At 47.5% G+C, this 26,959-nt stretch overlaps 1 protein-coding gene across 7 annotated transcripts in view; it reads right to left on the bottom strand.

Annotated features, from left to right (window-relative positions):
• Window positions 1–2,334: 2,334 nt before the first annotated feature.
• The window catches only part of PACS1 (phosphofurin acidic cluster sorting protein 1), a 35,446-nt gene continuing 10,821 nt past the window's right edge, over window positions 2,335–26,959 (bottom strand). For 5 of the 7 annotated variants that reach the window (XM_039363128.1, XM_039363131.1, XM_039363134.1 and 2 more), the window contains 24 exons: window positions 21,006–21,093; window positions 19,834–19,923; window positions 19,234–19,359; window positions 18,522–18,666; window positions 17,695–17,786; window positions 16,563–16,643; window positions 15,758–15,817; window positions 14,547–14,707; window positions 13,823–13,916; window positions 12,840–12,917; window positions 12,632–12,747; window positions 10,579–10,717; window positions 9,831–9,935; window positions 9,499–9,605; window positions 8,327–8,481; window positions 7,694–7,804; window positions 7,288–7,390; window positions 6,230–6,272; window positions 5,369–5,411; window positions 4,433–4,568; window positions 4,002–4,121; window positions 3,472–3,698; window positions 3,148–3,267; window positions 2,335–2,469 (listed from right to left, as the gene is read on the bottom strand). In XM_039363128.1, coding sequence (XP_039219062.1) covers window positions 2,357–2,469; window positions 3,148–3,267; window positions 3,472–3,698; window positions 4,002–4,121; window positions 4,433–4,568; window positions 5,369–5,411; window positions 6,230–6,272; window positions 7,288–7,390; window positions 7,694–7,804; window positions 8,327–8,481; window positions 9,499–9,605; window positions 9,831–9,935; window positions 10,579–10,717; window positions 12,632–12,747; window positions 12,840–12,917; window positions 13,823–13,916; window positions 14,547–14,707; window positions 15,758–15,817; window positions 16,563–16,643; window positions 17,695–17,786; window positions 18,522–18,666; window positions 19,234–19,359; window positions 19,834–19,923; window positions 21,006–21,093 — 2,653 coding nt within the window. In that variant the 3' untranslated portion in view covers window positions 2,335–2,356. The remainder of the gene's footprint in view (window positions 2,470–3,147; window positions 3,268–3,471; window positions 3,699–4,001; window positions 4,122–4,432; window positions 4,569–5,368; window positions 5,412–6,229; window positions 6,273–7,287; window positions 7,391–7,693; window positions 7,805–8,326; window positions 8,482–9,498; window positions 9,606–9,830; window positions 9,936–10,578; window positions 10,718–12,631; window positions 12,748–12,839; window positions 12,918–13,822; window positions 13,917–14,546; window positions 14,708–15,757; window positions 15,818–16,562; window positions 16,644–17,694; window positions 17,787–18,521; window positions 18,667–19,233; window positions 19,360–19,833; window positions 19,924–21,005; window positions 21,094–26,959) is intronic. The other 2 variants (XM_039363129.1, XM_039363130.1) reach the window with 2 other exon arrangements.

The following is a 26,959-nucleotide window of genomic DNA, read 5'->3' on the forward strand; positions in this document are numbered from 1 at the left end:
GGGCAACCAGGAGCTAGCCGCACCCCAAAAACAGGGGTCTTTTCGGGGAGGGTCCCCAATTTTTTTTGAGCTTCTTTTGCAGAAAAAGAAAAAAGAGGCCTGGAGCTCCGTCGTGCTCACCTGTAGAACCAGATCCCACCCGTGACCTGCGTTCCAGAGCACAGCAGGAGATCTCCACCTTTCTCATGTTCAGATGGTCTTGAGGATCCAGCTTGGGGGTGATCCATGGCTCAGGAGCATGGGTCTTTGGACTCCATCAGGGTCTTCTTCCCACACTCCCAAACCCTGGGATATTTTGGATCAGGCGAGGGGTCAGACTTGATGACCTCTCTGGTGCCTGCTTTGGAGGCCCTCAGAGACGGGCAGCTTTTGGCAAGGGGGTAGGCTTCTCTTTCCGAAAGGAAGCAGTGAGTCACCCCGGTTTTTCTCTGGAACGGCAGGAATATTCAGAATTGTGCTTAATTATTACGTCCTCCGCTCTGGACGGAGGGGTTGTCACTGTCCCTTGGGTGGCACGGGGGCATCACCCTCTTGGAACTGAAAGTCCACACTGCAGGGATGTTGGGGGAGACAGGTGTGAAAACTCTCCACTCAAGGAGCCAAAATCAGGGAGAGAAAAAAAAAAAAATAATTCAGAGCTATAAGACTTAAACCAGAAAAATGAGATCCTCTCTGAGCTGGCTGACCCCTTCAAGATTGAAAGGGGATCTTGCTAACTGGACTTAAAAGTCTTGTGGCTGGTTGCCTTTTATTCTCAATTATTTTTCCTTTTAATCCGAAACTGAACTCGGGGATTGTCTCGTAAGGGCAGGAACAAAAAATAAGGGGAAGGTGGGAAAGATGGACAACAAACTGCACCCTCCGTTTTGGGGCAAAGCCCACCTGGTATGGGGGGGTTGAAGCGCTCCCCCTAAAGAGGAACAATTTGTTTTATTGCTGATTAAACTGGGATGAAGAGGTCTGAGCTTGCCAAAAGAGGGGGAAAAGGAGGGGGGAGTTAAGATAGCATCTGTTTATCCCCTGGAATTCCAGCTTCTCCTTTTTCCGATCGAGGTCATGAAGACGTCCCACCGGATCGGTTCAGGTTTACCCCAGAGAAGGAGCTCTGCTTTTAAAGTTTGTTGAGTGATCTCTTATTTTTAATTTGCGGGGCTGGTGTGCCACATTCTCGCTTCGAAAATCCGTTCTTCTCCTTTCCAAAATCAAGGACTTCAAACGAAGGAAATCCAGCAGGCTTCGGGACCGCGTGAATCCTGCCCGGAGTTTGTTTGGGGTTTTGTTTTGTTTTTGCAAATCCTCAATTGATGGTGTTTCTTTCATTGGGGGAAAAAAATAATAATTCTCAATTGATGTTTTCTTTTGTTGAAAAAAAAAACGGGAACGAGTGCAGATGCTGGGATGGCTTTCCCAGCGAGACCACGTTTACAACAGTGCAGGAGAAGACGTTAGGTTGGGTTTGGGGGCCTTTGCACTTTGTATTATGGGATGCCCTGGGGACACTCTTAAGAGATGGTGGGCTAGCAGGCTGAGCCAAATAGCGGAAGAATCCTTCTCGTCCCACCTTCCATGGGGAGGCTGATCATCGCCACCACTTTCCGTGGTTGAAGAGTAAAGTTACAACGATGAGGAGGGTTGGACGTGCGGAGCTAGTCCAGGAAGAGGAGGGTTCACACAAGAGGGAATTTTCCTCCTGTTCCCCGTGACCTGGTGGAGTGACAGAGAAGGGTGTCCCCTGCTAACAGCCGGGCTTGAAGCAGCCCCCGGGCAGCTTCGCCACGTTGTGCTTCTAGAAAAGCCAGAACGACGAGACGCAAATTTGCAAAGCACCTCCGGATTGTCGAATGGCTCAGCCGGAGACTGGGACAAGCAGATTTCCACGGACTGCGAGTTGGCTGACAGGCTCTTTCGGAAGACTCTGGCACTGTGCCGGTGCCAAGCCAGCTCAAGGAAGAAGCGGGTGGGGGGGGGACATCCCGGTCCGATGGGGCTGGCCGGGAGACCTGGAGTGATCAGAAGAATCGGTTCTCGACTGGCACGGATGAGAGGCTGGAGACCCACGGCACGATGTGGCGGTATGCGTCGTGAAAGCAGTCAAGGGGGCCAGGTCCTTGGCTGGATGAAACCCCCCTCCCTCTATTGGGGGGTTTGGACCCCCTCCCTAACCCTCCCTCCCACCCTCCCCTCTCCAGCAAAGCCCGATCAAGACACAGGAACGCGACACGGGTGAAGTTGAGCGCAGCGCAGCTCTCGGCTGGCGGATGCTTCGGATGGAAGGGGGTGCCACCATGCCACGGCGGGGCTGGGAGGGCACGGGAAAGCGTCTGGCCGCCCCTCTTTTTTTTTTTTCTTTCTTTCTTCAGGCTGGCTTGGTGCCAAAAAGTCCCACGGGGAAGTGCTTGACGTGGGTGGGCCACTGGGCGGCCAGCTGAAAGAACTTGATGTCGCTCCATTCCACACCATCGATGGAAACTAGGAAAAGGAGGGGGGGATTGGTCAGCAGACCTCTCTGGAACTGAACTCATATGGAGAGGACCAGTTTTGTCGGGGGGGGGGAGTTCTAGTCTCGCCCTAGGCATGAAAGCCGACTTTGGGCCAATCACCAGGAGACAGTGAGTTCTAGTCCCGCCTTAGATAGGAAAGCCGGCTGGGTGACTTTGGACCAATCACCAGGAGATGGTGAGTTCTAGTCCCACCTTAGCCATGAAATCTGGCTGGCCAACTTTGGGCCAATCACCAGGAGACGGTGAGTTCCCCGCCTTAGGTAGGAAAGCCCTGGGTGACTTTGGACCAATCACCAGGAGATGGTGAGTTCTAGTCCCACCTTAGCCATGAAATCTGGCTGGCCAACTTTGGGCCAATCACCAGGAGACGGTGAGTTCCAGTCCCGCCTTAGATAGGAAAGCCAGCTGGGTGACTTTGGACCAATCACCAGGAGATGGTGAGTTCTAGTCCCGCCCTAGACGGGAAAGCTGGCTGGTTGACTTTAGACTAATCACTTGGAGGATGAGGAGGTACGTTCACTACCTTAAGTGCTCCTTGCTCTGCTCGGGGTCTCCTCTCCCCGGAAGTCCTTCTCCAGGGGACTGTCACGAGTCCCACTCTTCCCCCCCCCCCGTGAAAAGCCCCCCCCCCAACCCCAGGCCTTACCTTTTAACATGGTCTGCTGCTGTTTGGCCGAGCAGATGAGCCGGCTGATGCCGTCAATCATTTGACTCTTGGAATCGACCTCCCTCTCTTTGGGTTTCTTGCTCAGGAAAATGGTGGGCACTAGAAGGAGAAAGAGAAGACCCCCCCAGTTGGGGACAACTCAGTCCTGCTGGAAAGCAACGCAGGAGACGGTTCCTTTGGACCAAGCGCCGCAGGGGGCTAGTTCTCCAGGGGGACTAAGCAGCTGCAGCTGGGGAGATCCCGCCCGATCTCTCCGTCCCGCTACTCCCGGCGGGGAGGGAGCTTCCCTTCGCCGTCCCCTACCCTTCTTATTCTTCTCCTTGGTTACCACCGTCATGGCCATGGTCCCCGAGGGCTGGGTCTCCCCGCTGTTGGGCAGCCGCGAGACCTGGACCGAGCGGAAGACGCTCTTCAGGGTGTTTTTGGAGCTGCTGTCCTTCTTCTCCCCGTCCTTCCTCTTCTCCGTGGCCTGAGCCAGCCAGTAATCCACCTGCAGGCCAATCACATCGCTGTAAGGGCTGCTGGGAGACCTGGGATCCAGAAGAAGGAAAAAGAAGGAAGGAAGGAAGAAAGAGCGGGGCCAGTGAGTCGATCCGGCACGGCCAGGAGCCCCCCTAACCATCCCGGAAAAAAAAAACACCCAACAGCAAGCCCACAAGCGGAAGAGAAATGGAGAAGGAAGCCTCAAGCCGGGCGGGCAGTGGGGTGGGGTGGGATGGAAACCTCCAGAAGCCCCAAGGAAGGCCAAGCGTGGGAGTTAGCAACTTGAGAGAGTGACTTCCTGCCGGGAACAGGAAGCGGTTCGCCAAGCGCTTCCCGGGTGTGGCACTGACCTTGGGAGGTGGGGGGATAGGATGCTGCCTAGGGAAGGATCGGATAAGAGGGAGCCTAGCCCACAGCTGTATAACGGGCAGAGAAAGAGATTCACAAAGGAACCGCCGTAACTTCTCAGGCTGGAAAAGAGACAGCGGGAGATTGGTCCGTTCAGAGGTGTTGAGTTTCGCTCAAGGTAGCCTTACAATAAAGTAGAACTAAGCCTGTCTGGTCGGGTTTTGCCCGCCAGTCCACGGTCCAGGGGGCAGGGGACCCCCTGAGTGAGGGGGTTGTTTTAATATCCACCCTAGACTATTGGGAGATCTATGGGGCAGTACAGGAAGGTTGATCCCTGCTCTGCAGCTTTGGGGAGGGGGGAAAATGTCTTTCACAAAGATCCCGGAGAAAAGAACACCACCGCGCCAAAAACCTTTTGTGTCTCCCTACTTACCCCACCACAGCCAAGCCGCTGGTCATTGAGGGGGAGGACGGGGGGGTGGCACAGACGTCCTTGGTTAGGCCCGAGGTTGAAGGCGGAGAGGTGGAGGGGACGGTCAGGCTGATGACGGGCGAATCGTCCCCCTCACCTGCAGAGGAAGGAAGGAAGGGATGAAGATTCTGTCCCAGGGAGGCTGGGGGGGGGGAGGAGGGACAGAATTCCCTGCTATCTGCCCCATCGGTCTTTCTCAGGCCTGTCAGCTTGGAAGGGGTGTGGGCTTCAATTCCCAGAATTCCCCAGCTAGCATGAGCCGTCTTTATATTCCAGAAAGCATAAAATGTTATAAAGGTGTCACGTTTCCCCCATTAGCAAGACGGGGCCGGCTGTTTTCTAGGAAACAATGGACGTCGTCACAAGAAAATGGAGATTGGTGAAGCCAAGGAAGTTTGGATACAAGGGGTGCTTGGGTGAGGCCAGTTTTATAAAAATAATAAAGGTAGGACAAAAACTAAAAGTAATAAAAGAATAGAGAACAGAGAAATGGAATGGAATGGAATAGAATAGAATAGGAATTAGAATAGGAATTAGTATAGAATAGAATAGAATAGAATAGAATAGAATAGAATAGAATAGAATAGAATAGAATAGAATAGAATAGAATAGAATAGAGAAATAAGAACAGAAAGAATAGAATATATAAATGAGAACAGAATATAGAAGTAAGAACAGAATAAAGAAAGAATAGAATAGAATAGAGAAATAAGAACAGAAAAAATAGAATAGAATAGAATAGAATAGAATAAGAACAGAAAGAATAGAGAAATAAGAATAGAATTGAAAAATAAGAACAGAAAGAATAGAATAGAATAGAATGGAGAGGGTAGAGGTGGGGGGAGAGGGGGAGAGGAGAGGAGGGAGAGAAGAGAAGATAAGATTTAAATAAAATACCTGCTGCTGCGGGGGAATCTTCAATAAGTCCCACCTTAACCACCTGGAAGAGGAAGAGAGAAAGCAGAGGTTGTGAATCCTTCCCAAAGCAAAACTCAACCGGTGATGGGCTTGCTGGTGGGAGCAAAACCTCCCTAAGGGAGGACACTTGTACAAAAACGAAAAACAAAAAACCCATCTATACAATTGGGGTATTATGGATGGATGGATGGGAGGAAGGGAGAGAGGAAGGAAGGAAGGAACGCTGGTCTTCTGCAGCTATTAGCCTGGTCCTCCATTGCTCAGACAGACAATTTAGTGCGGTTCTCTTTTATTACTCCAATCTTCTGCTCCCCTATGCAAACTACAAGCTTGAGAAAAGTGCACGTTGGGGAGGGGGGGTATCCGGGACAGCCCCTATTCTTATGGACTTATTAAAATTAAAAATTATTACAAAGCTTCTGGGACTTGAGGGCTGCAGAGCCCTCAGCGCCAGAAATGTTAGATCAATTTTATTTTTATTTTTTTTTGTAATTATATATAGCTCTTTGGTTATTATTCTTACGGCATTGACTGCGGCTGGGGCGTTCGGAAAGAGCTACCTGACCTTGGCTGGACTCACATGCTTTATGTGTTCATCAATCAATAACTATAAATAACAATGAATAAGTGGTGAAGCTGGCGGGAGACGGGGAGTTCTAGTCCCGCCTAAGGCCTGAAAGACGGATGGGTGACCTTGGGCCAATCACTAGGAGACGGTGAGTTCTAGTCCCGCCTAAGGCCCAAAAGCCGGCTGAATCACTCAGCAATGGAACATTTGGAACTCAATTTTGGTCATAAACTGAGGACTTCCTGCAGCCCAGGATCGTAAGATTTCCTTACCCCGATGAAAGGGATGAACTTCTGATAGGAATCTTCATCTTGGCTGCAAACGGAGGAAAAAGACATGATGTTGATGTTGCTTCTCATCTCTTCCCCTGTTTTAGGGGTCCCCAACCCCCCCCCCCGTCCGTGGACCGATAGCATGCCAGCAACCTGTCTGCACAAGCAAGCAAAGCCCCGTCCGCGGGATGCAGGCAGCACACAAAACCATGCACTCTCCGGTCCGTGGAAAAACCTCTGTCTACGGAACCAGTCCCTGGTGTCCCAAAGATTGGAGGCCTCTGCCCTACTTGACGTTTTTCAACCATACACTATTATTATTTGAGATATGTTGGCCATTCAAGGATATATAGTATTTCTTAAATTGGAGGATGGCGATCTCTTGCTATCCATTTTTATATCTTCCCTTGCGCTTGTAGTGCTTTGCCTTTTACGCTCCCCCTGAAAACAGGAAAGGAAAGGAAGATAGACGAAGGAAAGGAAGGAAAAGGAAAGGAAAGGAAGATAGAATAAGGGAAGGGAAGGAAGATAGATGAAGAAAAGGAAAGAAAGATAGAAGAAGGAAAGGAAGATAGATGAAGGAAAGGAAAGAAAGATAGAAGGAAAGGAAAGGAAGATAGACGAAGGGAAGGGAAGGGAAGAAAGAGAGATGAAGGAAAGGAAAGAAAGATAGAAGAAGGAAAGGGAAGGGAAGAGAAGGAAGATAGATGAAGGAAAGGAAAGGAAGATAGAAGAAGGAAAGGAAAGGAAAGGCAAGGAAAGGAAAGGCGTGCCTGGCTGAGGAATTCTGGGAGTTGAAGTCCACAAGTCATAAAAGGGCCAAGTTGGAAGACCCCTGGTCTAGGAGACCACCCTCCTCTTAAGTTTCCAGGAGTTGCAGCGAGAAGCAATCGCAAAGAGCTGCCGGTTCAAAAGCGTGTCATGATCTGATTGACCGACTTGGCAAACCGGTCCTGGTTCATCACACCGGATACCTTTGCTCCCCTTTTTTTATTTATTCCCCTTCTTGAAACCAGCCTCTCGCCAGAACCGTCCTGAAGCTTTGATCGGGAACTTACAATTTGTGTTTGCAGGTCAACATGGCCTCTGCCACAGGCAGCTGGTGAGTGACGTTGGCTCCGTTCACGTACTGGGTGATCCGGCCCACCACATCCAGGGGGTCTGGGGAAAAAGATCGGGGTCAGGCTGATGGAAGAGGAAACCTGGAGCCTCCCAGGTTCCTGCAAAGGTTGATGGGATGGGATGTAGCGAGGGGAGGGATTCTCCAGGAAGGGGGGGGGAACCCCAGAAGAATAAGAGGCAACTCAGCCTGGACTCAGGGAGGCAACCAAATCATTTTGGGGCCTCCTACGCTGAATTTGACTCAGATGTTCCCGGAACAAGAATCCAAGTGGGGTGAGACTGGAGCGAAAGGGACGAAAAAGAGATTTCGGCCAAGAGAAGCTCATTAGAGCATCTTCTTACCTATTGCAGGTGGTTCAGGTTTGCTGAAGAGATCACGCCAAGAGGTGTCTAAAAACATATTGCTGTATCTGCTGTCCACGGAGCCCATGTATTTAGCGACCGGGTGAGATCCTGGTGGAGAAACGCAAGGAGGTTTATCAACCAAAGGGTGGGCAGAGACGGAGAAAAAACGAAAATCGCAAGAGTGTTTCTTGATCGAAAAAAAAAATATATTTCTTGATGGAAGTGGAGAGCTGAAGCAGAATGCCCATTTGGCATTCAGTCCTCGTTTAGCGACCACCTGGTTTGGCAACGATTCGCCGTTACGGCAGGGGATGAAAAAGTCATCTTGGCCACTGACCCTTGCATTTGATAACCTTCGCGGGTCGGTAAAGCAAAGGAAACCGCGACTCGGATTGTAAGTGCAACTGCTTTGCTTAACGGCCAAGCTGTGGTCACTAAATGAGGACTACCTGCAATCGGAGAAAAATCGGGGAAATTTTCCAAGTTGGGGCTGATGGAACCGTCTCCTCTTGTTGACGGTACTTATTTGGGGATAAGCAACAGATCCAAGATCCCAGATCGAATCTTTTTGTCATCACCCTGATCTCCAACCCTGATCTGAGCAGCCGCCGGCCGTGATTCTGTTAGTACCTAGAGGGATGATGAGGAACCTCATGTGGTTCAGCCAATCCGACGTCTTGTTTGCCAGCTGCTTCACGAAAAACCTCAAAATGGCGCTGAGATAGCTTTGGCCTCCGACCGATACCACCTTCACTGGACGGGGCATGGAGGAATTACAATTGCAACTGGACAGAGAGAGAGAGAGAGAAAGGGAAAAAAAGTGTGTGTGTGTGTGTGTGTGTGTGTGTGTGACGAGACTGGGTGCCTGGCTTGGCTTCTGGGGAGCTTAACAAGAGCTGGCAGACTCTTGATTTAAAGACCCTCCTGTAGGGGGGGGAACCCAACGTGACGGGTCTGTGCAAGGGACTGCATCAGTGTGCCTGCCACTTTGAGAGACGCGGTGCTCTTTTTTGCATTTTTAGAGTCACAATGGAGAGGCAGGAACCCCCCCCCCCAATTTGAAATGGGAGAAGCTGGGGGTCCCTGGCGCCCCGTAAGCCACCTCCGGGTTCTTTTCCTTCTTTCACTTATTCAAGGCAGCTAAATAATGATCTGGAAAACAGATTCCGTCAAAGCTTCCAGGTGGGTGTCTTAAGCGGGCGACGGTGGAGTTTATGAGGAATGGCCACTAGAGGGCGCTCCAGAGCTGGAAGAAGGTATCCAAATCTCAAGGTTGATAGATAAGGTAAGGTAAGGTAAGAGATAAGATATAAGATAAGATAAAAGATATAAAATAAGACATAAGATAAAAGATATAAGATAGATATAAGAGATAAGATAAGGTAAGATAAAATTTAAAATATAAGATAAGATATAAAATAAGACATAAGATAAAAGATATAAGATAAATATAAGAGATAAGATAAGATAAGATTTAAGATAAAATATAAGATAAGATAAGGCATAAGATAAAAGATAGATAAGATAAGAAAAGATGATAAGGTAAGGTAAGATAAGATAAGATAAGATAACCTTCATTGTCATTTTTTCTACTGTGGGCACAACAACACACATCAAAAAGGAAATTTAGTTGCCCGCTCTCAAAGTGAAACACATACATGACACACACCTAAACATACTATATACAACATATGGCAGCATCCTAGTGGATCTGCAAACCTGGCATCAAAACAAAACTCGGGGAGTCCTCAAATTACAGAGGTCGGTTTAGCAAATGATCGAAAGGGCTGTTGTGAACTCACTATCTCTGGATTCTGGTGAGGAGCGCAGAGAGGACAGCTTGCACTTCCACCGTGGAGCAGGTACAAACCACGGGCTTCTTCTGATCCTGCAGGAGATCGGCGACGTACTAGAAATAAAAGCAAGGATGCAGTCAGGCCAGGATGGGATGTGGCTTTGGGCTGATTGCACACATGGCCTGTACACAGCAACAGACTTCCAGGTCTTTGTATCTGAGAAGCAGAACTGCGTTTTCCCAAACGTCATGAAATAATAATTTGCCAAACCACGGTCAACATTTGTTGGCTGGAAACTGGGTTGTTGTCAAGAGATACAGGGAGAACCAGCAGCTTACCTGGCCTTGCCAGTCCACGGCATTCACCAGGATCACGTTTTCGGGCAGCGCAGCATCCGATATGAGGATCTGATTCAACTGGTCGTAAACCACCTTTCGAGGAATCTGGTGGAGACAAGCGAGCAGGTTTTGAAGGCAACTCAACTCAATGCAAGGCAAGTTAAGCCATTCAGCTCAACTCAACACAATGAAAGGCAAGGCAACTCAACTCAACTAGTCAACTCAACTCAACACAAAGCAAGTTAAGCCATTCAACTCAACTGAACTCAACTCAACACAATGAAAGGCAAGGCAACTCAACTCGTCAACTCAACTCAATGCAAGTTAAGCCATTCAACTCAACTGAACTCAACTCAACACAATGAAAGGCAAGGCAACTCAACTCAACAAGTCAACTAAACGCAAGGCAAGTTAAGCCAACTCAACTCAACACAATGAAAAGGCAACTTAACTCAACTCAAGCAGTCAACTCTACGCAAGGCAAGTTAAGCCAATTCAACTCAACTCAAGACAACTCAACTCAGCCACTGATCAGATCCCGAAGAACATTTTGTCATTCCAAGATGAAACCAGGGGTATTCAGCCCAGCGAAGCATATTTCCCCCTCCCCATTCATACTCCAACTGAAGATTACATCCCACAATTCAGAAGAGGAAGTTAATTCTGTTCCTACCACCATCATCCTTTCTCCCAAAATCCGCCAAAGGGGGACTAAGCCACAGCAAGGGAGATTGTAGTCGTAACTCACCTGCGTACTGTGACCTAAGTCTGGGGACCTTTCACTGTCAGAACTGTTGGTCCTTTCGCTCAGTGGCTTGGAAAGCTGACGTTCCTTGAGCGGGGTGCTGCGTTTCTGACGAGGGGTGTGCGCGGCGCTGTCCATTTTGCTGTCACCGGGACAAGAAAGATGGTAATTAATAAATTTAATTCTGTAATTAAATTCGTAGTGCTTGGGTATGGTTAGGAGGGCACAGACTTTTCCAGCCTGCCCTATCTATGTTTTCTGGTAAAATACATGGGAAAATCCCATTGGAGGAAAATTCCACTTAGGGTTAGGGTTAGCTCACCAGGAACTCACAGAGCAAAATGGACATTGCCAACAAACTCGGAGTGCTTGGGTATGGTTAGGAGGGCACAGACTTTTCTAGGCTGCCCTATCTATGTTTCCAGGTAAAATACATGGGAAAATCCCATTGGACAAAAATTCCACTTAGGGTTAGGGTTAGGTCACCATGAACTCACAGAGCAAAATGGAGATCGCCAACAAATTCGTAGTGCTTGGGTATGGTTAGGAAGACACAGACTTTTCCAGCCTGCCCTATCTATGTTTTCTGGTAAAATACATGGGAAAATCCCATTGGAGGAAAATTCCACTTAGGGTTAGGGTTAGCTCACCATGAACTCACAGAGAAAAATGGACATCGCCAACAAACTCGGAGTGCTTGGGTATGGTTAGGAGGGCACAGACTTTTCTAGGCTGCCCTATCTATGTTTCCAGGTAAAATACATGGGAAAATCCCATTGGAGAAAAATTCCACTTAGGGTTAGGGTTAGGTCACCATGAACTCACAGAGCAAAATGGAGATCGCCAACAAATTCGTAGTGCTTGGGTATGGTTAGGAAGACACAGACTTTTCCAGCCTGCCCTATCTATGTTTTCTGGTAAAATACATGGGAAAATCCCATTGGAGGAAAATTCCACTTAGGGTTAGGGTTAGCTCACCATGAACTCACAGAGAAAAATGGACATCGCCAACAAACTCGGAGTGCTTGGGTATGGTTAGGAGGGCACAGACTTTTCTAGGCTGCCCTATCTATGTTTCCAGGTAAAATACATGGGAAAATCCCATTGGACAAAAATTCCACTTAGGGTTAGGGTTAGGTCACCATGAACTCACAGAGCAAAATGGAGATCGCCAACAAATTCGTAGTGCTTGGGTATGGTTAGGAAGACACAGACTTTTCCAGCCTGCCCTATCTATGTTTTCTGGTAAAATACATGGGAAAATCCCATTGGAGGAAAATTCCACTTAGGGTTAGGGTTAGCTCACCATGAACTCACAGAGAAAAATGGACATCGCCAACAAACTCGGAGTGCTTGGGTATGGTTAGGAGGGCACCGACTTTTCTAGGCTGCCCTATCTATGTTTCCAGGTAAAATACATGGGAAAATCCCATTGGACAAAAATTCCACTTAGGGTTAGGGTTAGGTCACCATGAACTCACAGAGCAAAATGGAGATCGCCAACAAATTCGTAGTGCTTGGGTATGGTTAGGAGGACACAGACTTTTCCAACCTGCCCTATCTATGTTTTCTGGTAAAATACATGGGAAAATCCCATTGGACAAAAATTCCACTTAGGGTTAGGGTTAGCTCACCAGGAACTCACAGAGCAAAATGGACATCGCCAACAAACTCGGAGTGCTTGGGTATGGTTAGGAGGGCACCGACTTTTCTAGGCTGCCCTATCTATGTTTCCAGATAAAATACATGGGAAAATCCCATTGGAGGAAAGTTCTCCTGTTTGAGCAGGGGGCTGGACTAAAAGATCACCAAGGTCCCTTCCAGATTCTCTTCTCTTCTCTTCTCTTCTTCTATTCCATTCCATCCCATCCCATCCTATCCGCAGCCCTTAGCAATCCAGGACAAAAAAGCTCTTTAAAACCGGGCATGACTCACTTTCTAGCTACCCTGCTTAGCGACGGAAATTTTCATCCCAACGCTGGCGGTAGAGCCGAGGACAACCTGTCGTGCCGCAGATTAAAAATTGGCAAAGGAATCCAATCTGGTGTTTCCTTACCTAGGCGAGGCTATGTTTTGAAGGTCCCCCTTGCTGGTTTTCATCGGCGTCTTGACTTTCTCTGGGATAAGCAAGGTGGTGGATAGGTCCCCGTAAGCCTCCTGCTCGTTCCCCTCCTAGAGAAACGGGGAAAAAGACGCATTCAGGGCTGATTTTTCTCTTCCCCCCCCCCCCAACAAAAGGGAATCTGCTACATCCTAGCACTCACCTGCATGTCTGTTTCATTCACGCTGTCATCGGTTTTGGTCCGATTCGGTTTGAGTTTGTCTCCAGAAGAGGCTTCGATCTGGATTGGCCGTGGAAGGGGGGGGGAAAGGGGGATGGTATGAAAATACAAGCAAACCACATATCCAGAAAAGGGCAATTAATAATAATAATAAAGTTGGAAGGGACCTTGGGGGTCATCTAGTCTGAACCCCTGCTCAGGCAGGAAACCCTATCCCATTTCAGACACATGGCTGTCCAGTCTCTTCTTAAAAACCTCCAGTGTTGCAGCATTCACCTCTTCTGGAGGCAGGTTGTTCCACTGGTTAATTGTTCTCACTGTCAGGAAGTTTCTCCGTAGTTCCGGGTTGCTTCTCTCCTTGCTTAGTTTCCATCCGTTGCTACTGGAATTGGGTATGTCTAGTTTAATGAAGAGAAGGACGAGGGGGGACAGGATAGCAGCCCTCCAGTATCTCAGGGGCTGCCCCAGAGAAGAGGGAGTCAAGCTCTTCTCCAAAGCGCTTGAAGGCAGGACAAGAAGCAACGGATGGAAACTAACCAAAGAGAGAAGTAACTCAGAACTAAGGAGAAACTTCCTGACAGTTAGAACAATTAACCAGTGGAACTCTTTGCCTCCAGAAGCAGTGAATGCTCCAACACTGGAAGTTTTCAAGAAGAGACCGGACAGCCATTTGTCTGAAATGGTATAGGGTTTCCTGCCTGAGCAGGGGGTTGAACTAGATGACCTCCAAGGTCCCTTTCAACTTTATTATTACTATTATAAGTCTCTTTTTCCAGTGTCGCCGTAACTTCGAACCATCAGTAAATATAGTCGTAAGTTGAGGAGTGCCTGTATAATCTTATACTGTGCTGTGTTGTCAGGACAGGAAAATGTATTTCGTTCTCCTGCTGGAATTGTAATTCACTGTCGTTTCTAAAGCTTGGAGGGCTGTTTTTCTGCAATATTTTTTTTTTCTTATGACTTACCGGACTGCTGGCGTCTTTACCAAGACTTCCTTTACTATTGAGGCTTCCGATTTCCGTCTGGGAGCTTGACTGGGACATTCCTTCAAAGAAAGGCCTGGAAAACGACAATGCGGGATCATTATTAGGATTAAATCAATTTATAATAGCTGCCCAGCTGATACACTGGGCGCCTTTGGGAGGTTCCCAACTATTTATGGTTTTCTACCAGCCGTTTTATATTTATTTTACTTGTTCGGTGTTGAAGGCTATATCTCTAAAATTGAAAGGGGCTTCTGGACAAGAATAAATGTTTATAAACGTATTAAAAAGGGAGGAGGGAGAAGTGAACTGGGAAAGGGTACTGGGTGAGGGTCTTGGGTCAGGAATGGAAGGTTTCGGGGTCCTTCAGATTCCTGCCCCTATTCCATGCGAACCCAGATTTGGACCCCAAACTTCACACTGGGAAAATGAAATCCTCATCAATCTCAAGAGATTTTTCCAAGGAAAAGTTTGGAAGGGTTAAAAAAAAAATCTCCCTAGAAATTCTAGAACGGGGGTCTTCCAACTTAGCCCTTTGATGACTTGTGGACTTCAACTCCCAGAATTCCTCCGCCCTGCTCTAGTGTGCATCCTGTTAGTTCCTCTCCGAGTGGGATTCTCTTCATTTCCTGGAATATTTCATGAAACGCTTCCTCCCTTCGCCCCCCCCCCCCGTGATCTAACCAGCTGTCCTTCCCACCCTTACTTGAGTTTCGGTTTTGGGGTGCTCAGGATGCTCTCCGTGTCCTCCATCTCAGGCCCGCTGTCGCTGGGATTGTACATCTCCAGGCTGTCGTAAAGCTCATCCAGGTCTTCCTCGACCTCCCGGATCTGCTCCCGGGAAACGTGCTCTAACCCAAAGCCAACCTGGGGGAGAAGACGCTTCGCAGTCAGGAAGGGGGCCCTCGCTCGCCAAGGAAGCGTTTCCAGGCCTTCGTTCCGGGAGGGATGGGGGGGGGGTCCTGGACTTAGGAAGGAGCAGAATTTCCGATACTAAGCGAGGCCATTGTGGAGCGAGTTGCACCCAATTCTCCTTTTTTTTTGATGTGGTTATTAAGCAAATGATTGCGGGAAAGAAGGAAGGAAGGAAGGAAGGAAGGAAGGAAGGAAGGAAGGAAGGAAGGAAGGAAGGAAGGAAGGAAGGAAGGAAGAAGATTAGAGGGAGGGAGGGAAGGAAAGAAGGAAGGAAGGAGAAAGAGGGAGGGGGAAAGATTAGAGGGAGGGAAGGAAGGAAGATTAGATGGAGGGAAGGAAGGAAGATTAGAGGGAGGGAGGGAAGAAAGGAAGGAAGGAAGATTAGAGGGAGGGAGGGAAGAAAGGAAGGAAGGAAGGAAAATTAGAGGGAGGGAAGGAAGGAAGGAAGGAAGATTAGAGGGAGGGAGGGAGGGAGGGAGGGAGGGAAGGAAGGAAGATTAGAGGGAGAGGAAAGAAAGAAGGAAGATTAGAGGGATGGAGGGAGGAAAGAAGGAGAAAGAGGGAGGGAAGGAGGGAAGGAGGGAAGATTGGAGGGAGGGAGGGAGGGAGGGAAGGAAGGAAGGAAGAAAGGAAGGGTGGAAAATTAGAGGGAGGGAGGGAGGGAAGGAAGGAAGGAGAAAGAGGGAGGGGGAAGATTAAAGGGAGGGAAGGAAGGAAGGAAGGAAGATTAGAGGGAGGGAAGGAAGGAAGGAGAAAGAGGGAGGGAAGATTAGAGGGAGGGAAGGAGAAAGAGGGAGGGAGGGGGGAAAGAGGGGAAGGGAAAGAGAGAAGGAGGGAGCGAAGTCCTTCCCAAGTGGATGAGGAGATATTAAGAACTAAACTTGTCATTTTTTTTTCCTCCCCACCCCCAGGACCGAAAGGCACACAACAGCGTTTCGTACGGATTCTAGAATCCTGAGTTCACTTGCAGCAATGCCGCCCTATAAATATCGCCATGCTTACCTCATCTGAGACTTTGAACCTCTTCAATAAAGCCACAAACTTCTGCTTAATATTTGGCTGCTGTGAAAAAGAGGGAAGGTTTGCTTGTTAGGAAAAAGGGTCAATCCAGTGGCAAAGGTAAGCCAAAGCTTTGCAATGCACACGGCCGATGCTTTTTTCTGCAAAGAGTGAGGCGCGAAGCAGAGGATCCACCAAAGCCAGTGTAATAATTTGTATAGGACGTAGCATTCCTGTCTAGCTGAATTTTTGCTAGAACAGAACAGAGCTGGAAGGCAAATGACTAGCAGTCTGCAATAAATCCTTCCACTCCCCACCCTCCAGTCAGGGCTGAAGAAGCTTCCTGGATGAGAAGGATTTATACTCCTTGCAGACTGCTGGTCATTTGCATCCTTTTAGAGAGTCGTTGAGGCCACCTGGAGGTTTGTCTGTGTCCTCAGGGTCACCTGAGTGGTGCAGATGGGTGTGGAGCCTTCTTGGAACTGCTGAAAGGACTGTGTTCCACACCCATTTGCACCATTCAGGTGATTCTGAGGACACAGACAAACCTCCAGGTGGCCTCAACGATCCTCTAAAAAGGATTCAAATGACCAGTTTTCTGCAAGGAGTATAAATCCTTCCCTTCCCCACCATCCAGTCAGAGCTGAAGAAGCTTCCTGGAGGAGAAGCGAAAGCTCTTCAAAGTAACAACAAGAAAGTCCAGTTGCCTCTTGAAAAAGCACCTTTGAGACACCAGAGCTCGTGATTATTGATGATTAAAAGGACCTATGTAAGTTGGACGTGGGACACCACGCCCAACACCACTCACCCGAGTAATTGCAGAAGTTGAGGTCAATTTCCTTCTGGCCTTCTTCACCTTCCTAAGATCGTCGTCTTCGTAGAACAAATCCTATCGGGGGGGGGGGGGGAAGATGGAGAAGCCGTTGCAGAACTCAAGTAACATCCCGTCCCAGAGTTCCTTAAAACGAGGCAAGCGCTAAAAAGGATGAGATGTCTACAGGTCGTCCTCCAGTTATGACAACTGGGGTTAGAATGTTCATGGCTAAAGCAAGGCGGTTTGGGAAGGGAACCCCTTCTGGTTTTGCGACCTCTTTGGCCACAGCAAATCGCTGCAGCCGTGAAGGGGATCACACGGCCGTTAAGCGAATCAGGCTCCTCCTAATGACTTCGCTTGCAATCGTGTGACTCTGGGACGCTGCCCCCAGCAGGAGCCCCTCGGGACCAATTCCGCGACGAGCCGCGTTTGCCGAAGGGAACCGGTCGAGTCAGAAAGAGCTGAGCAGAATAACAGAGTTGGAAGGGGCCTTTGGAGGTCTTCTAGTCCAACCCCCCGCTCAAGCAGGAGACCCTATTCCACATGGCTGTCCAGTCTCTTCTTGAAAACTTCCAGTGATGGAGAAGGGAGGGAGGGGAAGAAGAAAGAAAGAAAGAAAGAAAGAAAGAAAGAAAGAAAGAAAGAAAGAAAGAAAGAAAGAGAAAGAAAGAGAGAAAAAGAAGAAAGAAAGAAAGAAAGAAAGAAAGGAAAAGAAGAAAGAAAGAAAGAAAGAAAGGAGGGAGGGAGGGAGGGAGGGAGGGAGGGAGGAAGGAAAGAAAGAAAGAAAGAAAAAGAAAGGAGGGAGGGAGGGAGGGAGGGAGGAAGGAAGGAAGGAAAGAAAGAAAGAAAGAAAGAAAGAAAGAAAGAAAGAAAGAAAGAAAGAAAGAAAGAAAGAGTAAGAATAGCATAATAACAGAGTTGGAAGGGACCAATCCCCTGCTTGACCAGGAGACCCTATCCCATTTCAGACCAATGGTTGTCCGCTCTCTTCTTAAAAACCTCCAGTCTTGGAACAGTGCCAGCTTCTGAAGGCCAGCCGTTCCACCATTGATGGTTCTCAATGGTGAGGAAATTCCTCTCAAGTTCTAAATTGTTTCTCTCCTGGCTAGAAGGACGCCCGGCTTACCTGTCCGTGCAATGGATCGTCGCTGCCTTCTTGTTCGGACGAAAAGCTCTCCTCTTCTTCCTCTGAGTAGTTATCGATGTCCGGGGAGCGATCTAGGAAGCAATCCGGATGATCAGCACAACTCTACATCCCAAAACAGGGCGGTCCAGGTTTGGCCCAGGCGGGATGCTAACTCAAAAGGAGACCATGGGGAGGGGTGTGTGTGTGCGACTTCAGGAACGCAGCCAGGCCAAATCAGATTTCATTTCAGATTATTTTTTTTTTAATACTTCAGCGTCCCTGTCTGCGCTCTCCTCAACGCCGAAAGGACCCCAGAGGACTTCATAGCTCAGATCCTGCCTTCTCTCTGATCGTTCTGTCACTCTGCTGGGAAATGAACCCAAATATCGGATTAAATGCAGCCCCGGGCTCTAGATTTTTTTTGCCTCCGTATCCTTAGCAACTCCATCACTGCCTAGGTGGTCATCTGCAAAAAGGGTCCAGGGAAAAATAGACAGGATTTCCCAAGCCAGAGGCTAAATAGAGCCACGTTTGTAAGAATTAAATTAAGATGGTTTTGACAAGCCCCAGCAACCGAGCGGACGCCGGACGCTGTCGGGGTTGGTCTCCTGCAACCACGAAGAAGCAACTCTACAGGCTGTCAAGCAGCAGTGGTGCAACTGTCTTTTGTGGCTCTCCTCAATACATGAATTTTGATCACACGCTCACGGGGGGGCACTGCGACGGTTGTAAGTGTGAGGACTGATCGTAAGGCATGACGTTTGGTGCCGTTGCAGCTTCAGTCGCTAAATGAATGAACGGCTGTCGAGCCGAGGACCGTCCCGCACCTGATAACTTCGACTTGAGTCCTTCGTGGTCAATGGGCTGGCTGGACAGGGAGTAGATTTTGATTTCGGCCACCGGAACGGAGACGTCTTTGACGTTGCTGTGCAGTCCCAGGACCAGGGCCCCCTCGCTCGGATGCTGCATCACCTGCCGAGGAGAAACGGAACGCCAAATTGCCGTGAGAGGGTCCCAAAAGCTCAAAAAATGTCAAGCAAAATGATAGGAGAGAGAGGAGAGGGGGGGAGAGAGAGAAAAGAGAAGAGAGAGGAGAGAGAAGAGAGAGAGAGGAGAGAGGGGGGAGAGAGAAGAGAGAGAGAAAAGAGAAGAGAGAAGAGAGGAGAGAGAAGAGAGTGGAGAGAAAAGAGAGGAGAGAGAAGAGAGTGGAGAGAAAAGAGAGGAGAGAGAAGAGAGAGGAGAGAGAAGAGAGAGGAGAGAGAAGAGAGTGGAGAGAAAAGAGAGGAGAGAGAAAGGAGAGGGGGGAGAGAGAAGAGAGAAAGAGAGGAGAGGGGGAGAGAGAGAGAGAGAGGGACAGAGACAGACAAAGGAAGGAAGGAAGGAAGGAAGGAAGGAAGGAAGGAAGGAAGGAAGGAAAGAAAGAAAGAAAGAAAGAAAGAAAGAAAGAAAGAAAGAAAGAAAGAAAGAAAGAAAGAAAGAAAGAAAGAAAGAAAGAGTCTCGGTGGTCACTTGCCCTCTGGACCTTCCCCTCGGTCTTACCTCAGCCATGTTGATCAGGCCCACAGCCAAGGTTTTGTAGCCGAGGAAAGTCCGGTTCTTGTACCGCTTCCTTCTCTGTAGCATGATCTGCAATTTGTTGGCGTCCCGCTTCAGGAAGTGAGGGTACTGTGGGAAAGAAAGGCAGGGGAAGAAAAGATTAAAAAAAAGAAAAGAAGAGAACAGAACAGAGGATGCTGGAAGAAGAAGAAAACCGTGGAGTCCTTCGTGCTCTCTGAGCTGGGTGGTTTTCTTGCACACATTTCATTTCCCAACTAGGTAACCTCATCAGTGCAAGAAGAGAGTGGAGTTTGCTGCACATATCCTTACTAGCACTGATGATGTTACCTAGTTGGGTCATGAAACGTCTGCAAGAAAACCACCCAGCTCAGAGAGCACCAAGGACCCCACAGTCCTCCTCCTCCCTTCTAGCACTGATGATGTTACCTAGTTGGGTCATGAAACGTCTGCAAGGGAACCAGCCAGCTCAGAGAGCACCAGGGCGCCCTCCTTTCACCTGAGCTATGCGTGTCCTTCTTGATTGGTGCGTTTTAGGCCCCCCGTGTTTTGCAAAACGCCGGAATCCCGCTCAAGCACCCTTACCTGTAAGGAGAAAGTCAACTGAAGTTCCGTTTCGACGAGTCCGCTGACGGGCAGAAGGATCTCGTTGGACCTCAAGATCCGCTTTGAACCCTGCAAGAGGCATGGATGGGTCAGTTGGTCCACTGCTGGGAGAGGCGGAGGGATCCGAGCTGGGATCTCAGCCCACAAAGAGCGGATGGCGGGGAGCGTCATGGCGGACTCGCTACTCAGCCCCGCTTGCAAGCAGACAACTTGCGGGGAGGGAAGGCACGGGAAAGTAAGGGAGGTTTGGGAGGGAAATTTGGGGTGCCTGGAAGCCTGAGACAGACCCGATCCCTTAAGGTCATCGGCTGAGGAAGTCCGAGGTAGACCGATGATTGGCGGACAAATGGACAGTGGCAGGTCCAGGGGGAGAAAAAAGGGGGATTTTTCCTATGCTGTTTTCACGCTAAATAATTCGAACTGGTATATAAGTCTAAGTGCTGTTGCTATTTGCCCTTTCCCTCTTTGCAGAAGATGGGTCTTACAGTTGTAGCCAAAATTGTGGAAATCTTTTGGGAAAAGTGTACAGTAGATATGCCACCTTTGGTTAAGTTTCCACCCAGTTTTCTTCTAATTTCTTTATAACTGTAGCCTTTTTTCACTAAACAATACTATTTTACATCGCTTGCTGGGCGACCAGTCAACTCTTTTGCACCATGGCTTTAATTTTATTAATGTTTTGCAAGCTCGCTAAAAGAACACACACAAAAAAAACCCCAACCAACTTGATGACGATCACACAATACAGGACATCAATAACTGAATCCTACTGTGATCTGATTGGCTCATTGGCTCATGGCCAAAACAAGAGGACACCTGATTGGCTCTCTAAGCACTCATTGGCTCATATCAGATGGAGGAAAGCTACCTGAGATCCACCTAATCAAGTTGTGCTTCCTTTTTCTGGTTATTTGGCTATGTTGCATTACGTTCGTGATTAAATTATCTTTCCACTGACATCTAATTCTATGGTACTGCTCCCCCCCAAAAAAGAGAGGGTGTTATTAGCCATCAAACCTCAAAAATACACTTCCCCCCCAAAGGTTTCCACCATTTGGGCCACTGCTGTAAGTGACACAGAGCAAGTCACTCTTGTGGCTGTGAGAGGCCACGGTGTGGTTGCCACGTCCTCGCTCCTCCGCGTGACCTACCTGCAGCTTGACAGCGATCACCACAGAGCTGAGATCCTTATCCATCTCTTTCAGCATGATGAGTTTCTTCAAGGTCAGACTGAACAGCCTAGAGAGAGAGAGAGAGAGAGAGAGAGAGAGAGAGAAGGGAGGGGAGAGAAAAAAAAATCCATCAAAAATCCAGATAGAAAAATCCCTTGATACTGAATGTCAAAAAAACCCCCCACAAAACTGCTTTATATGACATTTGCCTAGACTAGAGCGGTGATTCTCAACTTTTAAGAGCGGTGGACTACCAGAATTCCCCAGCAGGCTAAGTTCAGCAGGCTAAATTCAGACAGGTGAAATTCAACAAGCTGATAACAGAATAACCAATCTGGAAGGGCCCCTTGAGGTCTTCTAGTCCAACCCCCTGCTCAAGCACAATTCAGATGGGCTAAATTCCTACAAGCTCATAACAGAATAACCAAGCTGGAAGGGACCCTTGAGGTCTTCTAGTCCAACCCCCTGCTCAAGCTAAATTCAGACAAGCTAATCAATTCAACAGGTAGGCCCAGAAGCGCCATTCAACCTGGATGAAAATGGCTTTTTAGCTGCAGGGATGCTAAGGAGCTGCTTCAAAGGGGCTTTGGTAGACCCCTCCCAACGATCAGTGCTTTGCCGTTTCGTTCATCCTATATTCTCCGGATAGAAAATCAATTCTTTGACACGGTCTTCAAAGAAAAGCCAATTCCCGGCCCGAAATAAGACCGTTCCCTAACAAACCGAGATTCTAAAAATAATATCAGCCGTGTAAGAAAGGCCAAGATAATCCGGGAGAAGATCAGTTCCTGCTAAGGGCTGGCATTTGAATTACGAGAACTCCTTTTTTGAATTTAGCTTTGTTTACTGTACCCGATTGGAGAGCTATGGAACAGGCGCCGTTCTGTTTCAAACAATGTACAATATTTATTCTGGATCTGCCCTGCCTGAGGAATTTATTTTATTTTATTTTATTTTTATTTTTTTTTTGAGCCGAAGATGCTATCTGGTTTGGCCGCTTCAAAACCCAGATGGAAAATGAGCAAATGGATTTGCCTGGAGTTAGCTGGCTGGTTTTTTTTGTTGTTGTTTTTTTTAACAAAAGCAACTTTTCTTTCTTTTTGGCTGAAAATTTTCAAGGGAATTTTTTTTTTCTGCCTTGAAGGTCTGAATAGTGATAAGAATCAGGAAACAACCAATAAGCCTTCTGGAATGAATGAAATATGATGATGCCAACAGCTACTTAATCTGAGCACTGGAAAATTCATCTTCATCCAATCCGATTATTTCTATCTAAACCTACCTTCCTTCCTTCCTTCCTTCCTTCCTTCCTTCCTTCCTTCCTTCCTTCCTTCCTTCCTTCCTTCCTTCCTTCCTTCCCTCCCTCCCTCCCTCCTTCCTTTTCTTTCTGTTATTCTGCTATTCTTTCTTTCTTCCTTCCTTTCTTTTCTTTTCTTTCCTTCCTCCCCTTCTTCCTTCCCACTTTTCTTTCTCTTTCTGTTTTTTTATTCTTTCTTTCTCTTTCTTTCTTTCTTTCTTTTCTCTTTCTTTCTCCTTCCTTCCGTCTTTCCTTCCCTCCTTCCTTCCCCCCTTTCTTTCTTTCTTTCTTTCTTTCTTTCTTTCTTTCTTTCTTTCCTTCCTTCCTTTCTTTCCAGAAGGCAACATATAGAGCCTTTAGTACAGCTAGTTTTTCCTTTCATGGTTCATTAAACTAACAGATCAAAACTGATTGTTTCTGATTATTTGAGACAGAGAGAGAGAGAGAGAGAGAGAGAGAGAGGGAGAGAGGGAGGGAGAGAGAGAGAGAGAGAGAGAGAGAGAGAGAGAGAGAGAACTGAGTTTGTCAAACCACAATTTTAGGAAGGGGGGGAAAAAGGCACTTCTTAAGAAGCAATGAACACAAGTTGCAAAAAGTTATTTACCTGGTCCTCTGCTGCTACAAAACACTGACATAAGGCTATCTTTTATTTTAAGCCACAAATAGCTACCACCCGGGGTGGATTGCTTTATTTATCGAATTTCTACATTATCACCTAACCTAAAGGTGGTTTGCAAACAAGATTAAGAAAACAATATAAAAAAGACGTGACTGAAAGCACGCTTAAAAATGAAATTAAAAAAAAAAAGCAGGTTAAAATTTGCAACTTCAAATGGTTTTTTTTCCCCTCCTCCAGTCTGTTAACGTGGAACCTGCAACGAAGAGCATTTTTTTTTTTTTTGCAAAGACTCGCAAACATGAATGGTCTAGAATGGGGATTCTAAAAAACAGTCTAGTGGTTTTTCGAATTAAAATCAAATTAAAGAATTAAGGAAAGTCAAAACTGTCCATCCCCCCCCCCCCAAGAGTTCCAGTGCCAGGGAAGGAAAAGGCCTCTAATGTCACAGGAAGGCTTGCTCAGCTTCCTGAAACACACACACACACACATGCACAACAACAGTAAGAACAACCACCCAAGGTTGGATTTGCCACCCTCTACTTTTTGCAAAATGCAAAGCTAGACTCCTTGCATCAATTTCTAGAATGCCACCTAAAAAAAAAAAGCATCGAGATTCGCTTTCGTGCTACACACACATGCACACATACACAAACACAAAAGGACAAGGAACTCTCCCCTTCCGTGCCACATTGCAGCTGAGCTAACCAACGACGCTGGAAGATATTCTGTTATTCTGTTCTTGAAGATATTCTGTTGCGCTTATTCCGAGACTCACTTTAATGCCACAAACACAAATACACACATTACACAAACACACAAAGGGACTGGAGAAGGGACCTTCTGTGCAGCTGAGCTAATAGAGGCTTTTAAAGGGTGTCTGAACAGCAAAATGTGACAATGAAGGAAAATGTTGATTGGGAAGGCTGGTTTTTTCCCCCTCCCCTCCACCCTTAATTACACTCTAATTATCTTTTTAACGTCTAAATGCCTTTTTTTTTTTTTTTGCTGGAGTACAGCAAGAGAAATTGCTTCCCCCCCCCCACCTTTTAAAAAAGGGAGCCATTTTAACAGCTGCATTTTATTCCAGCAGGGTGGTGAGGGGAGAAAACAAAAAGCATAATATCTAATCAAAATTTATTTCTTCTGGGCTTCCAAACAGGCCACCCTGTAGGGAACTGATCTTATCCTTTCAAATGAAGAGGAGAGTGTGTGTGTGTGTGTGTGTGTGTGTGTGTGTGTGTGTGTGTGTGTGTAGAAAGGAGATTACATTTTTCATCTGGTTATTACAAAGTTGCCTATTTAAGACACTACCATTATTTTTTTTAAAAAAATAAACAATATTTGCATGGTTATGAGCCGACAGGGTAACAATTTGCAACCGCTTCCTTCTTCCTTACTGCAATGTTTCTAAAATATTTTAGGTGATTAAAAAAAAAAATGCAGCCACTCGACATCTCACTCGGGGTACAGAAATAACACTGACACTTAGGCAGGAAAAATGAAAGACACAAGTACAGATTGGGCGAGACCTGGCTCAAAAACAGCAACTGTTGAGATAGACCTTGGAGTCCTAGTGGACGATCACTTAACCCTGAGCCAGCATTGTGCAGTAGCAGCCAAAAATGCTAACACAATGCTGGGTTGTATACACAGAGGCGCAGAATCAAGAACACACGAAGTCTTAGTACTGCTTTATAAAGCCCTAGTGCAGTGGTTCTCAACCTGTGGGTCGGGACCCCATTTGGGGTCGAACGACCATTTCACGGGGGTCGCCAAACAACGCAGTCCGCCATTTTTTTCCCCCTTTTCCTTAGCTGTGCTACTCCCTTTTATTCTATTGGCTTTGAAAGCCAATAGAATAGACTCTCTTGAATAGAGTCTAATTCTATTGGCTTTCAAAAGCCAATAGGAATTGTCCAGGCTGTCTCTGCCCTGCTGAGCCCGCCAAAAGTCCCGGTCTGCTGCACCAGTTGAGTAGTCCTCGACTTATGACCGGCTGAGTAGTCCTAAACTTACGACCGGTTGGGGGTCGCGGCATTAAAAAGGTTGAGAACCACTGGACTAGTGAGACCACACCTGGAACACCGCAGCCAATTTTGGTCACCACATCACAAAAAAGAGGTTGAGAGTTTGGAAAAAGATCAGAGAAGAGCAACTAAGATGATCCAAGGCCGGGAGACCAAAACGTACGAAGGACGGCTGTGGGACTTGGGTTTGGCTAGTCTAAAGAAAAGAAGAAATAGAGGAGACAGGATAGCAGTGTCCCAGTATTTAAGGGGCTGCCCCAAAGAAGAGGGAGCCAAATTATTCTCCAAAGCACCCGAAGGCAGGACGAGAAGCAACGGATGAATTAAACGGCCGTACTGGATTCTCATTTCATTTCAAAAATGTATTTTCATCCCAACTTCATTTCAAGTTGCATTTCGTTCCTCTTTTAGCCTAAATTATATTTTAACTCGTTCCATTCTCAAATTGTTTTCGTTGCATTTTTAGTGTAATGTGTGTTTGGAACTCTGAAACCTGGATATGGCCCACGGCCTAATCAATAAAGATGATTCTTATTATTATCTGCTTAACGATGGAGACGCTGGTCCCCATGGCTGTCGTTAAGTACGGCCCGTAAGTCGGTCAACCCACTTCCATATGCTACCAAGGTCACGGCAAGGATCCTTCTTCTCCAAGTTGCACGTCAGGAGACAGCTGCCAATCTATGACAAATCCAATTAGCAGCCTGCCAACCGCCGGGCAAGCTGTCAACCAGGAAATTCCGTAATTCTGAACAGGAGCTTTGTGGCGACTCGAATATTCTGAGGTCAGAAGACAAGGTTGCGGAGTCACACATTCTCCCTTGGCCAGCTTTCCACAAGCAAAGTCAACGGGCAAAGCCGCATTCACACAACCGTATGACTCATTTAACAAATAGGGCAAGAGAAGTCATCAAATGGGGACAAACTCAACCCATTTCTTACTTGGCCCCATGAACTTTGGGCTCCACCGTGGTGGTAAGTTGAGGACTGGTCTGTAATGATGTAAAATCCAGGGCTCTTCAAACTTGGCCCTGGCTGAGGAATTCTGGGAGTTGAAGTCCACAAGTCCTCAAAGGGCCAAGTTTGAAGAGCCCTGGTCCAGACGGAAGATTGGAAGGAGATGGAAGGTTTGGAGGGAAAAAGCCTGGTGTGAAACGTGCCACAACAGACACACTGCATCCAGCTTCCTGTTTGGACACGGGGATGGCACCAGGCCAGCCAGGTATAAATACCTGGCCTAACTGGCAAAATATGCACACACACACACACTGGAGTGTCTTTCCAGGAAGGAATACAAGTGGATTAATTCATAGACAGATGTGCTCTCTGCATCTGAACTCAGCCGGGCAGAAGAGGTTTAAGGACCCCCGACTGTCAATCACTCGTATACCCCAAGCCAGGTTATTTGTTCTTGATGCTCAGAATAATCTCAAGTCACCAGGAGCTCAGCAGCACGGGGGAAAAACAAACCCACCTCGGATCGAGGCGTTGACTCTGCCAGCCAATGGTGTTAAAAAAAAACAAACAGAGGTGGTTAATGAGAAATCAAATGCAAATATTAGACAGGGCGACGGTGAGAGGAAATAAAACTTACACTCTAGGCCCCCAAACGCCTTGCTATGACGCCTCAGCTCTTGAAATAACTTCATTTCCCAAAGCAGCGGCAGGGAAAAACCCCACCTAGCATCACTTTGAATCATGAGTTAGGGCTTAAACAGTCTGGTGAAAGCTGACCAGACTTCAACGTTTGTACGGTGACCCCACCAGCTGCAAGCAGCCAGATGTTTGGGTCACGAAATGTCTGCAAGAAAAGCAGCCAGCTCAGAGAGCACCAAGGACCCCACCGTCCTCCTCCTCCCTTCTAGCACTGATGCTGTTACCTAGTTGGGTCATGAAATGTTTGCAAGAAAAGCAGCCAGCTCAGACAGCACCAAGGACCCCACCGTCCTCCTCTCTCTCTCTCTCTCTCTCTCTCTCTCTCTCTCTCTCT

Source organism: Crotalus tigris, unplaced genomic scaffold (genome assembly GCF_016545835.1).
Source record: "Crotalus tigris isolate CLP2741 ecotype Arizona unplaced genomic scaffold, ASM1654583v1 scf7180000019553.37968852642:3898890, whole genome shotgun sequence".
Lineage (NCBI taxonomy): Eukaryota > Metazoa > Chordata > Lepidosauria > Squamata > Viperidae > Crotalus > Crotalus tigris.